We start from the raw sequence: 12,081 nt of genomic DNA, 5'->3' as shown, positions 1-12,081 counted from the left end.
CAACCCTCTCCTGTCCATGAATGTCTTCAGCAGGTCCAGGCTGGCCTGTCGGCGGCTTCCACCTACCTGAGCTGTTTTCAAAGAGGGGCACAAAGGGAATGTATCCAGATGGGAGGGTGTGGGGGGGAACGGAAACCATAATCAGGATATGACAAAAAAATCTATTTTCATTAAACGGAAAAAAAAAAGAATTGGTACAATGCCCCAAATAAAAGTTTTCATCACCATCAATATCGTCTGTGCCACCTTCTCCTTAGATTTCTTGTTTGCAGGGTTACTTCTCAATCTCTTGCTCAGAGGATCAAGTGAGCCTGAATCAAGAAGGCTCATGTGACCCACTTTCTCCCAATCACCATGTATTGGGAATATTCATCTATGCAAGCAACACTCATGACTTAGAAACGCTACCCCATGAAACTAGACTTTAAATGGAATTTACTGAAAAGTGTACATCATAGCCTACAAAACACCAGAAAGCAGGTGGAGGTTATGGGTTTATTGTTAACATGAGTGTTCAATTTCAGTTAATCTTGGCAATGGGCACATGGGTCACCAATTAGCCATTTGGCTCCTGAACGAAGGATGATGCCATTCTAGGAAGAATCTTCCTCAATGTCCCTAAGTATGAGGATATCTTCAACAGAAGGTGTTATTTCTATCTGTACGAGTTTTTCCTTCCTGTCTTGTTCTCTCCGGTTGGCGAACCACACCTAAACTCAGAGGGAGACAAGATTGTTTTAGCATTGGCTTCCACCCCCAGAGCCGAGGGAGAGACATCACTTTAAGCACCTAACATGGAACTTTCTACTCAGCTCACAGAAGCAAGCCCCAGCTGTGTGTCAACCTCTGCAAACAGGGCCATGATTTAGTCTTTTTCCTGCAGTATAAACTCTTCAGTGGGGACTTCCACCCATGGTAAATCTGACCAGCATATTCTTTCATGTTATACAAAGTTCTCCAGCATCAGGATGAAGAATACTATCCCTGCTTCAGCGAGACTTCCAGAATCCTGCCCGGCAAAATATTAATCTGTGTTGTAAGTGTTGTTCTTCCATACCTCAGTCCATGCCTCCTCTCAACCCTAATATAGCTATTTGGCAATGTGTTTGGCTATATACAACACAGAATGCCAGAAAAATTAACATTAAGGGATACCACTATCATTCCAAGATAGGATCATTTTGTTCTTTATACAGTCTAGCCCTTTTAACCCTGATATTCCAGACACAAAATAGACGGGGACAATCAGAGTTAAAGGGGCAAGGAGCACTTCAGTAGGAGGCTAAGTGTCTGCCCAGCTGAGGGTCAACAACTGCATCACAATGAACAACATAAGCTATGTAGGTTGCCCACCTAGAGATGATGTCCCTTTTATGTAGAGCTGTTTCAATTAAGGTTAAAATAGAGTTAAAGACAGCTTAGTTTGACAAGTGCTGTAATCTTAGCAATTAGGGGGTAGGGGTGAAGGCAAAAGAACCCTGAGTTCTAGGACAGCAAGGGTTAAACAGAGAGACCCTGTGCCAAAAAAAAAAAAGAAAAAACCCAACATTCAAAGAGGGAAAAAAAGGAAATGAAATTGATTCATTGAAAAGTGCCTAGGACAAGGCTAGCTAATGCCTAAGGAAGGCTATAGATTGTCTGTCCAATTGCTTTGTTTGGATTCACTGACCTTCAGTTTCGCTTCAGGCACTTTCAGAGCTCTTGCAAGTTCTTTCCTGTGTAAAGACAATTATGGATATTTATCATGCTGTGTTTTACATGCAATACAACATCATACGTGAATTCTATGCCGTTTAAAATATGACCGTCCTCCCTCACACTTGACATTAACATTCATTCTCAGAGGCAGTCTTACTTTTGAAATGAATTCATCTCCTGCAAGTTTCTAAATAATAGAGACAAATAATTTTAACAAACTATCGAAAATTAATAATAAATGTCAAAGTCTATGCTGAGCAAAGTATGCTAATTTAAAAACAGCACTAGGGGAGGGAAAGAGAAACCAAAAGGAGTTGATGGCTAGGTACACAGTCCCTGAAAAGATGACGAGACTACTGGTGAGGAGTCACCCAACAAACTCTAAACCCCTAGCACTCGTGAACTTGATGCTAGTAAGTTGTTTGGGCCCACTAAACTCTGGTCTCTATATTTCACAGAAATTAAAATATGACTCGGAATGAGAGGTGTTGACTACGGACATTTGCTTCATGCCAGCACTACATGTTGGTACTGTGCTCGGCCCCCACACGGTTCATCCTCCCATGCCCACCATCAAAGGAGAAGACCCCTGTGACTTGGAGATGAGCAACAGGGCCTCGAAGAACAAAAGGACACCTCAACATGAGCTAGAGGCCAGGGAGGTTGGGGGGCTCTTGGTCCAAACCACATACCTGGCAGCCAAATTTGGGTACTGGGAATTTTCAAAGACCGATTCCATTTTCCTGATCTGGCACGGCGTGAAATGGAAGAGGTTTTGATGACCCCGCTGCCTCCGACGAATCCTTGCCACACCAGCCTCTGAGGTGTTCAGTTCTTCCGTGTCTACCTCCAAGGAAGAATCCGGGTGGCTACTGCTTTCTCTCACGTTGGCATCACTTTCCTTAGTTTCCCTCTCGCTATCCTGGCTCTGGGTATTCTCCCTGATTCTGAAATATATGTGACCTATGTGGCCTCCACTATGGCCACTATCTGCCTCCATGGCTCCTGCTGAGGTGGAGGCCACATCTTCGGTTTCATAGACTATTTCCTCCTCATAATCTTTCGGAATATAATATTGATGCTCATAATAAAGCTTCTTGGCCATAACTACAACTGTGGACCTCAAACAGCACTCGGGTCCCGGGAATGACTGACTTCGAGGTCTAGAATCTCGGTACTGCTACCGACCAAACAATGAGAGGACAGGAGCAAAGGGTGACGTCAATGCGTCAATGCGCAGGTCCGCGCATGCTCCCCAGTTCTCCGGGGTCCTCAGGCATGATGTCCAGGTGCTCGCTTGCAGGAAGGAGCTGAGGACACGGGTGCCCGCCACTCACTGCTGCCCTGACTGACTGTGCTGGCCCTTCTGCCTACTTCATGAGGTAGGTGCTGTCTGTTTTAGCTCACAAAGGATGGGTGTGGCCCAAACGAGGAGGACCTGAGGGAGACTGATGGGGGTGTGAAAAGGTAGCCTGGAGTTAAATCTGTTCCTAGGGCATGCTTCCCGAGTGAGCTTTAATGAGTGTCTGCATGCTGCCCGTTCCTTCTAGGTTGTAGGGAGGAGATGACGGGTGGATGGTGTGGAAGTGCAAGATAATTTGGAATTGAGCATGGGAGAGGGGCACACACTTGACTCCAGGATGCTCGAGTGAACATGTAAAAATTTCTGTGACCCTCACCCGACACGCAGCACTAGCGGCTCTAGAATGGCTTTAGAACTAAGTGGACATGGTCAGCTTTAGTGGCTGCTAGTTCAGGAGTGCCTGTTAACACACTGAATGCTAGCCAGACATTGCTTTTCAAGGACAACATCAAGATATTAGGACTGGGTTGGAATAGAATTCTAGCTAATGACACTGTCCAATTCAAACAAACGATGTACTCATCCAAAAGATAAATGATCTGCTTAAGAAGTAATTACATCGCCAGGCAATAGTGGCTGAGGCAAGCAGATCTCTGTGAGTTCCAGGCCTAGCCTGGGCTACAAGAGCTAGTTCCAGGACAGGCTTCAAAGCTATGGAGAAACCCTGTGTCAAAAACAAAGCAAAACAAAAAAAAGAAATAGAAAAAAAAACCAGCTAGTTCCAGGACATCTAGGAGTGTTACACAAAAAAATCATGTCCCAAAAATCCAAAATAATAATCATGATAATAATTACCTCAGATATTTTATAATTTCTGTTAAATTTCACGTGTAATATTTGCATCAGCTCTTATCACTGAGGGTATTGATGTGGTCAGTCCCTTACTCCTGTTTGACTGAAGGGAAATACACAAATATTCAGGCAATATTTAGAATAATATTTGGCCTATGACATATAGCATGTGACACGTTTTCAACAAAAGACAAGGTGTCTGAGTTATTCAAGGTTGGAAGTCGGGGAGGTTCAGTACCATTCTCCCTGACAGATTCCTTAGGGTTTTCATTGCTCCTAGAATTTTTGGGATCAATAGTCATATCCGTTTACACTATACACACAATGTAGATGTAAAATGAATGGCTAAATCTGTTTACAGTTATAGATTAGGGAATCATTTGATTTTTTCTTTCTCTTCATTTTTTTAGCATTAGTGTCTTTATTACGGCTTGCAGTCCTTTATACAGGGGAAGAGGTTAAAGCCTCTTTTGAAACATCATTTCCCTTTATTTTACATACTGATCACAGTTTTTTTTCCTTCCTCTCCTCTCATCGTCTCCCACTCCCTGATTCCCATCTGTCCCTCTTCCCTTCTACCCACTGTTCCTCAGTCTCTATCCAGAAAGGGGCGGGCCTCCCATGGACTTGAACATAACAGGGCACATGAAGGTCAGGGAGGACCAAGCTCTTCCCCCTGTATAAAGGCTGGGTGTGGTAATCCAACATGGGGAATAGGTTCCAAAAAGTCAGCTAAGCACCAGGGACAGGTCCTGATCTCATAGCTAGGAATCTTACAAATAGAGCAAGCTACACAATTTTCCCACATATGCAGAGGGCCTAGGTTGGGTCCATGCAAGCTCCCTAACTGTTGATCCAGAGCCCATGTGGTCCCACAAGCTTAGATCAGCTGTGCCTCTGGTTCCTCCATCATGACCTTGACGCCCTGGCTCATACAATCCCTTCTCCCTTCCTCAGGAGGACTCCCAGAGCTCAGCACAGTGCTGGCTGCAGATTTCTTTGAATCATTTGATTTTTGTTTCTCTTAGGAATCTCTGTGAATCATAGATTTTTGAAAGAGGTTTCTTTTGATTAAGTGCAAAGATGGAAGTCTTTAAATCAATTACATAAAAGTTTTGCTAAAAACAGACAATGGGGGACTGGATAGATAGATGGTTCAGTGATCAAGAGCCCTTGCTGTTCTAGCAGAGGACCAGAGTTCAGTTCCCAGAGCCCACATAAGCTAGCTCACAGCCACCTATAACTCCAGCTCCAGGGTATCCAGTGTCCTCGCCTGGACACTGCAGACACCCACACACATGTACAAATACTTATATGTGAACACACATACACATAAATAAAACCTAAAATATATCTAAAAAATGAACTGAATCTTCCAAGAACTGGCAAATCCTTGGAAACCTGTCAGGAAGAGGAGTCGTGACCCTTTTCCATTTCCTACCGGGGTTAGCTCAGGCACCGATTATTTTCCTGAAAAGGTGTCATATGTCTTATTTTGTGTGTTTATATAAGTTGATTACTTGACTGTTTGTGGATTTGGCAGTGTAGATGAAGAGACAGACAGAGACCCTGAGTCTGCAGTATGCCAGTGCAGGAAGCTGGGGTCTTTCTGATGACATGCAATCATGGGATGATACTTGACATTTGTACTTGGGTCTCAGAACAGTTTCGCCCTCTCACTGACTACCAAGTACTTTCTAGGAGACCTCTGGATTATAACTTCAGAGGAAGAAGAGAATAGACGACAAAGAAAGAAGCAGCATAAGAAAAAGAAAATGGGATGGGCAGTGCCAGCTCTGTCCAATAAGAAGCTAAATCCCAAAGCCTGAGCTCTACATATCTTGGGACCCTGAATGAAATGCTTTATTCACAGCTTCCATAACCATGAATGGGGATAACATCAATGGCACAGGACCAGGATACCGTCCGGGTTCATTAATTATTTGCAGAATATTGGCATCCTTTTACTTCAGCTTCACAAACCAGTGTACCAGGAACTACAGTTTCCTTCCCCTGGAAAGCACATCCTCAAAGCTCTTGATGTCTTCCACAAAGCCTAGTAACTCACCACTTAGATAGATTTTATATTAGTTTCCGTCTTCTGGCTTGAACCTTTTCTTCCTTGATCCTCCTTCCATTCAACAGTGGTGGAGGATGGGCCTATGGATTCAGCCCTGTTGCTGCACCTTATTACACCTTATGATGTTTGTCCTTGGCTTGTGCTCAATAGAGGCACTTAATATTTGCAACTGAGTTTGGCGTCATCATATTCATGTATATAATAAACCATGTAGTAGGCCACAAAAGTAACTGTACCAAGTGTGTCAAAGAGATGACTTCCTGGCAGAGATTCTGGCAGTTCTCAACCTAGAGCAGCCAGGTAAAAGGACAAGGCAGAGGAAGAGTTGCAACTCAGCCAGTTCCATTGCAGGAGCCCTGCTCAGGTAACCCCCAAGCTTTGGGAGTCAGCCTACAACTGGAAGTGCCCTAATGGAACACAGCTCAGGTCATATGCTGTGGGACACAGAGCTCATGCAGTGTGGGTATTGGGGGATGCATGATGCACCATCCTGGGGTCCACACGGGCAGGGCAGAGTGGCAGACATTGCTCCCAATCAGAGTACCTTACCTGAATGACAGTCTCAGCACTAGGATAATACTTTCAGAGGTCTCATCAGCATGGAAGCCACTGACTTATTACTGTATTACTGTAAATAGATCAATGAAAGTGACTTTAACAATTCATTGTCCCTCATACTCAGCACTAGATGGGATGTCTCCACCAAATCCCTCCTGTCAGAGCTCAGGGAACCCCGTGGAAGAGGAGGTAGGAGGGGTGTAAGAGCCAGAGGGGATGGAGGACACCAGGATAACAAGTCCCTCTAAGTGGACTGAGCACAGCTCATAGGAACTCTCAGAGACTGCGACAGCAAGCGCAGGGCCTACACTGTCTCTGCTAGTCGTCTACATATAAACTATAGCTTTCAGTTTAGTGTTTTTATGGGACTCCTGCGTGTGAGAACAAATGGTTTCTGATTCCGGGGCTCTTTTCCTTCTGTTAGTTTGCCTTGTCCGACTTCGAGGTGATAAAACTTTTCAGTATATTTTATTTCGTTAAAAAGAAAGATAATGTACTATAGACCAGTCTGGTGAGGGTACTCGCTCAGTTCTGGTTTCCTTTTCCAAAATGACTCTAGCTGTGTCAAGCTGACATAAAACTAGCCTGCACAGCAGTCAAGACTGTAGCTTATCTGTATTGTATTCATTTATATTACACATGGATTTTTAAATTCTGTTTGTTTGTTTGTTTGAGAAAAGATCTCATTATGGATTCCTTTCTGACCTGGAATTTACATCATCGACCAGGAGAGCCTCCAATATGTGGTGGTATTGTTGCATTCGTTTTCTTAATGCTGCTATTATAGGTATGTGATACCATGCCCAACATTGTTGACTGTTTCTTATACAAGTATAAAATATTAGACTTGAGTGCATTTATGAAAATTAGAAATACAATTAAATTCCTGATATAGTTGGAATGACCAGAGACCAGATCCCCCATCTGTCTTCATGGACAGCATTGTTAGTTCACGAAGGCTTTCTTCTCACCCAGGGAAGCATCAGGTCCTTGTCACAGAAAGGCAGTCCCTTCATCTAGTGATAGTAAATATATTTGGAACCGGTAGCAGAGATGCTGTCACCAGAAACATGACCCAGGTGGCAGCCCAGATCCTGCTGTGGTCAGCAGGATCATACAGTGAGATTTCAGCTGATAGAGCAGAAGGCTGACCCACCAGAATGAATGTGTTCTGATGGGGATAAACCAGTCCACAAGGCCCTGGCCTACACCACCTTTTGTATATCAGCTGATTCTTACAGTAGATCTCTTGGGAATCCATAAGCACTCTACCTTGGCACAAGATTCAGCAGAGTATGGATTATTGGGCACGATTCTTCCCCAAGTACTGGTACATTGGGTCATTCTTCCCCAACTCTGTGGGACCTCTAGTGGGAAATTTAGGCACAAAGTCAATAACCTTGGTTGCCACAGTCTAATCTCTGCTTCGTTCCCTGAGATATGTTAGAAGCTACCTCCCTGCAACTATCTTCCGTTTGACAGGACACGCGGTCAGGAAAGGAGTCTTTAATACAGATCACATTAGGGACCTTCAAAGATAAAGGGACGTCCAAGCTTTTGTTTTGTGTGTATATAAAGTGGAAACTTTACAGAATAGAACAGCAGGAGAATAAAGAAACTGATCAGAAAAGTACATAGTGGAGACTTCATTTTGCCCTCAGATCTAAGGTCCATGCCTGTTGTAAGTCTTCTTCTGAGCTTTGAAGGGGACACCAAGGCTGGCACTCAGAAGTCCCCGATAAGATCCCAGGCATCCGCTTAGTCTATCCATGGTAACAAGAATCATGGATATCAACACAGACCCTGACTGCAGTAGGGTCATGGAACCAGACATAACCCTCGGCCCAGTTCAGTCAAGACAATACCTGGACCCAGGGTGACAACACAGGCCACCCGGCTTTATATAGCCCAAGCTGTACCCTGACCCTCAAATACCAACATGACCTCAGGTGTTGGCCCAGACTACAGCCTCTGCACGGCCCTTGGTGGCAACAGGAGCCACAGACATCAAGACAGTCCCCCAAAGCTTTGTTAGGGCCTTGACCAAGATATTGGCCCAGGAAACAGCCCAAGCCCAGACAACCATCACCTTGGACCCAGGAGGCAAGCGGGCCATTCAGGTCAGCGCGTTCCTCACTGCCCTTGACTCTTCAGATCCACCTCTTCCTAGTCCTTGAACCATTCTATCTTGCCCTTGTCCATTTCCCCACCCTGTACTTGCTCACCATAATGGTGTCTGAGCACACGACACCAGAGGTGCATCGGTGATTTCTGCCCACGTAAGCCGAAAGGAGCTGCGGCTGTCCTCTTCACACACTCCTGGGCCTTGGCTCAGTTTTCTGCATCTCTGTCCTTTCTGCTGCTGAAGTTGCTTCTGATCTACTTATGACTCCACCGCTCTGCTTCCCTACTTTACCCGTTCCTTCTGCACTCACTGCTTAGTAACTTCCTCCCCATGGCTTGCAAAACTTGCTTTTTCTACACCCACCTGCTCAGGGGTGGCACCACCCACAGTGACCCAGGCACTTTCATCTCAATCACTACTAAAGAAAATGCTCCACGCTTACCTATAAGCCAGTCTTATAGGGGCATTTTCTCAATTATGGTTCCCTCTTCCCAGGTGACTCTAGCTTCTGTTGACATGAAAATAGGCAGCAGAACTCCCTTTAGCTGTGGTTGTCAGACAGACTGGACAGACCTTCTGTGATGAGTTCCCTCTGGTTTTGTTTGTTTTGTATAAGTCATTATCTCTCCTGCATATCTGAAGAACAACTTTGTTGAGCATTGTGTTCTCAGATAGTCAGGTCATTTAAACAAGGACATTAAAGGTACATGTGTCAGTTACATTTTTTTTTATGCTGTGACAAAATACCATGACCAAGGCCACTTGTAGAAAAAAGTGTTCATTTGAGCTTATGGTTCAAGAGGAATAAGAGTCCTTCATGTCAAGAGGCATTGCAGCAGGGGCAGGATGCTGAGGATTCTTAATCCAACAGGAAGCAACAGAGAGCATACATTGGGAATGGTGTGCTGTTATGCAGCTTCAAAGCCGGTCCACAGTGATATATTTTCTTCAACAGGGTCACCCCTCACTAAGCCTCCCCAGGTAGCTCCTTCAGTTGAAGAGCCTGTGTAAGGTTAACCAGGCTAGTTAAGCAAAAACAATTATATTTTATTTATTATAAGGGGAAAACTCACAAAACAAAAACTGAGAAATCCAAGCACAACAATGTCCCACGGGAAAAGGACTAGAGAGAGGGTACAGGGAGTTGCACACCTTTTACTCTGGGTCCGAGCGAGGCCACACCTTAACTAACACTCATCTTAAAGATGGTTGGCAAGAAGATTCCCCATCATCTCGCCGTTTTGTATAAACAAGAGTGATCCAAACTCAATTCAAAACTATATACAATAGGAACAGACATCAAGTATATTACAAACAACATAAGCAATATTAAGCAAAGAACACATGACAAATGTTTCAATAAAATTCTATTTCAAGGAGTCTAAATCTTGCATTGGAAAGAAACTTGGCTAAATCATAAGAGGAAGGTAACTACGACTATCTAATCTTCAACCCCATCAAAGGTCTGAGAAGGGAGATAATATTACTTGAGTAGGCAATCAAGCAGCTTCCAAAGCAAGCAATATATGACAGAGACAATTAGCGACCTGAACAATCATCCGGGGTCTCATTTGTAACACTGAAAGCAACCAACTTTGGCTAAGGTCTAGTGTAACTGACAGAACATTTTAAGAGGCAGGAAAAATTTTAGAACTGTCTTACCCTGTCTTGGCAAGATTTGATAGTCTTGGTAGCAGAGAAGGTAGAGGAATTCCAGATTGTAGAGGGCCCATAGGTTGAATAACCTTGTTGATAGCTCTATGATATGCTATGTCTTAACCAAGACCCACCTCTTAAAGATGGCTGGCTAACAGGGTTCCCCAACAAGCCTGAGACTGTGGGGGTGTCTCATTCAAACCACCACATCATTTTATAATCCATGCTACATAATGTAAGCTGACGATCATCTGAGTGAAGAGGTATGCATTTGCTACAACAATTGCTACATGCTAAATTTCCTTCCTTTGAGCAATGACCTCTGACAGACCAAATATCATTGTACTGTTGGTGCCGAAATCAAGAGTAAGCTTGCAAATTCCTATTGTCTTGTTGCATGGGCAATATAGAACCAAGGTATGGAGAAATAGTTTCATAGAGCACATTTTCTAGCTTTTATATTATCTATCTATCTATCTATCTATCTATCTATCTATCTATCTATCTATCTATCTTTGGTTTTCTGATACAGGGTTTCTCCATGTAGCCCTAACTGTCTTTGGACTCTGTCTGTAGACAAGGTTGGCCTCAAATTCACAGAGATTCTTTTAGCTCTGCCTCCCAAGTGCTAGGATAATGTCTGCCTGGCACACATTATCTTCCTTAACTACAGCCATACTGGTGATATTTTATGCCCCAAGAAGCCAACATGAAATGGCTCTCTGTATTCGTCATCAAATGAATGACTTCATTACATTTCCTATCACGCCTTAGAGACACAAGCGAGTGGGGAGCATATAAACAGCACAGTGATATAGTGATAGCAGCATTTCATTCCACACAGAACCATATCAATGAAACTAATAGGTTTCCTAAATCAGGGAAAGTCGGGTATTTTCCAGCTGTCTAGATGACAGGGGTATGGGCGTAATAGTCACCTGCGTTGTGGCATATAAACGGTCCAAGAAATGCAATTTCCACCGGGCGGTGGTGGCGCACGCCTTTAATCCCAGCACTTGGGAGGCAAAGGCAGGCGGATCTCTGTGAGTTCGAGACCAGCCTGGTCTACAAGAGCTAGTTCCAGGACAGGCTCCAAAAACCACAGAGAAACCCTGTCTCGAAAAACCAAAAATAAAAAAATAAAAGAAAGAAATGCAATTTCCTCCCACTATCCCATTTATCTATGCAATCCAACTGGTCTGGGTAAAAGTCCAATTTATCTCCAAACTCACCAGGTGATACAGAGGCAGCATCACCATGCAGATGCACAATGGGACACCTATTAAAACTCCATCCCCTGTAGGAGTGCATCAATCTCCTTTGAGGTACTGCTTGTTACAAAGTCATCAGATCCAGAAGAGGGCGCCCAATGATTATTTTACACTATTTTGAAGGTTATCTTTTTTTTTTTTTAAATATTTTTTCATAAACCTTTTTTCTCTCAGGAATTTATTTTCATTTATGAATCAGATTGTATCCTGGACTGACAGAACTGATTTTAAGTGGTTTGATGAGATGCAATCAACAACAAAAGCAGCATTACACAAAGAGTCCTGAAAATATGACTCTTGTTCACAACTTCAACACAGACTGTTCTTCCTCCTCATAGCTGGGCTAAAAGACCACTGGTAGGCCAAGGAACTCAATATCCTCTTTCAGGGTGGCGCAGGCATGTTTTCCACTGACATCTCAATGGAGCCAACTAGATTCCCACCAACAGAGAAATGAATAGAGAAAGTGTGCCATCACTAGTAGAAGCCTTGTTTTCTAAATCAAAGATCATTCATTTTGTCTTTTGATGGTTTCTTG

General features: G+C 43.7%; 1 protein-coding gene across 1 annotated transcript; it reads right to left on the bottom strand.

Moving 5' to 3' along the window:
* Positions 1-593: 593 nt before the first annotated feature.
* On the bottom strand, positions 594-2,803 carry LOC130868596 (homeobox protein Rhox13-like). The gene is made up of 3 exons (XM_057760755.1): positions 2,391-2,803; positions 1,670-1,715; positions 594-710 (listed from the first exon to the last, which is right to left on the bottom strand). Exons 1-3 carry the CDS (start codon positions 2,801-2,803, stop codon positions 594-596), a joined length of 576 nt encoding a protein of 191 aa, XP_057616738.1.
* Between the last annotated feature and the right edge of the window lie 9,278 nt (positions 2,804-12,081).

The sequence above is a fragment of the Chionomys nivalis genome, chromosome X (assembly GCF_950005125.1).
Source record: "Chionomys nivalis chromosome X, mChiNiv1.1, whole genome shotgun sequence".
Lineage (NCBI taxonomy): Eukaryota > Metazoa > Chordata > Mammalia > Rodentia > Cricetidae > Chionomys > Chionomys nivalis.
This window is presented reverse-complemented; position numbering and strand designations above follow the sequence as displayed.

Coding starts and splice junctions, on each gene's coding strand:
- LOC130868596 (XM_057760755.1), bottom strand. CDS start 2,803: ATGGCCAAGAAGCTTTATTATGAGCATCAATATTATATTCCGAAAGAT. Junction 1,716..2,390: donor TACCCAAATTTGGCTGCCAG/GTATGTGGTTTG, acceptor GTCTTTACACAG/GAAAGAACTTGCAAGAGCTC. Junction 711..1,669: donor TGCCTGAAGCGAAACTGAAG/GTCAGTGAATCC, acceptor CTCTGAGTTTAG/GTGTGGTTCGCCAACCGGAG.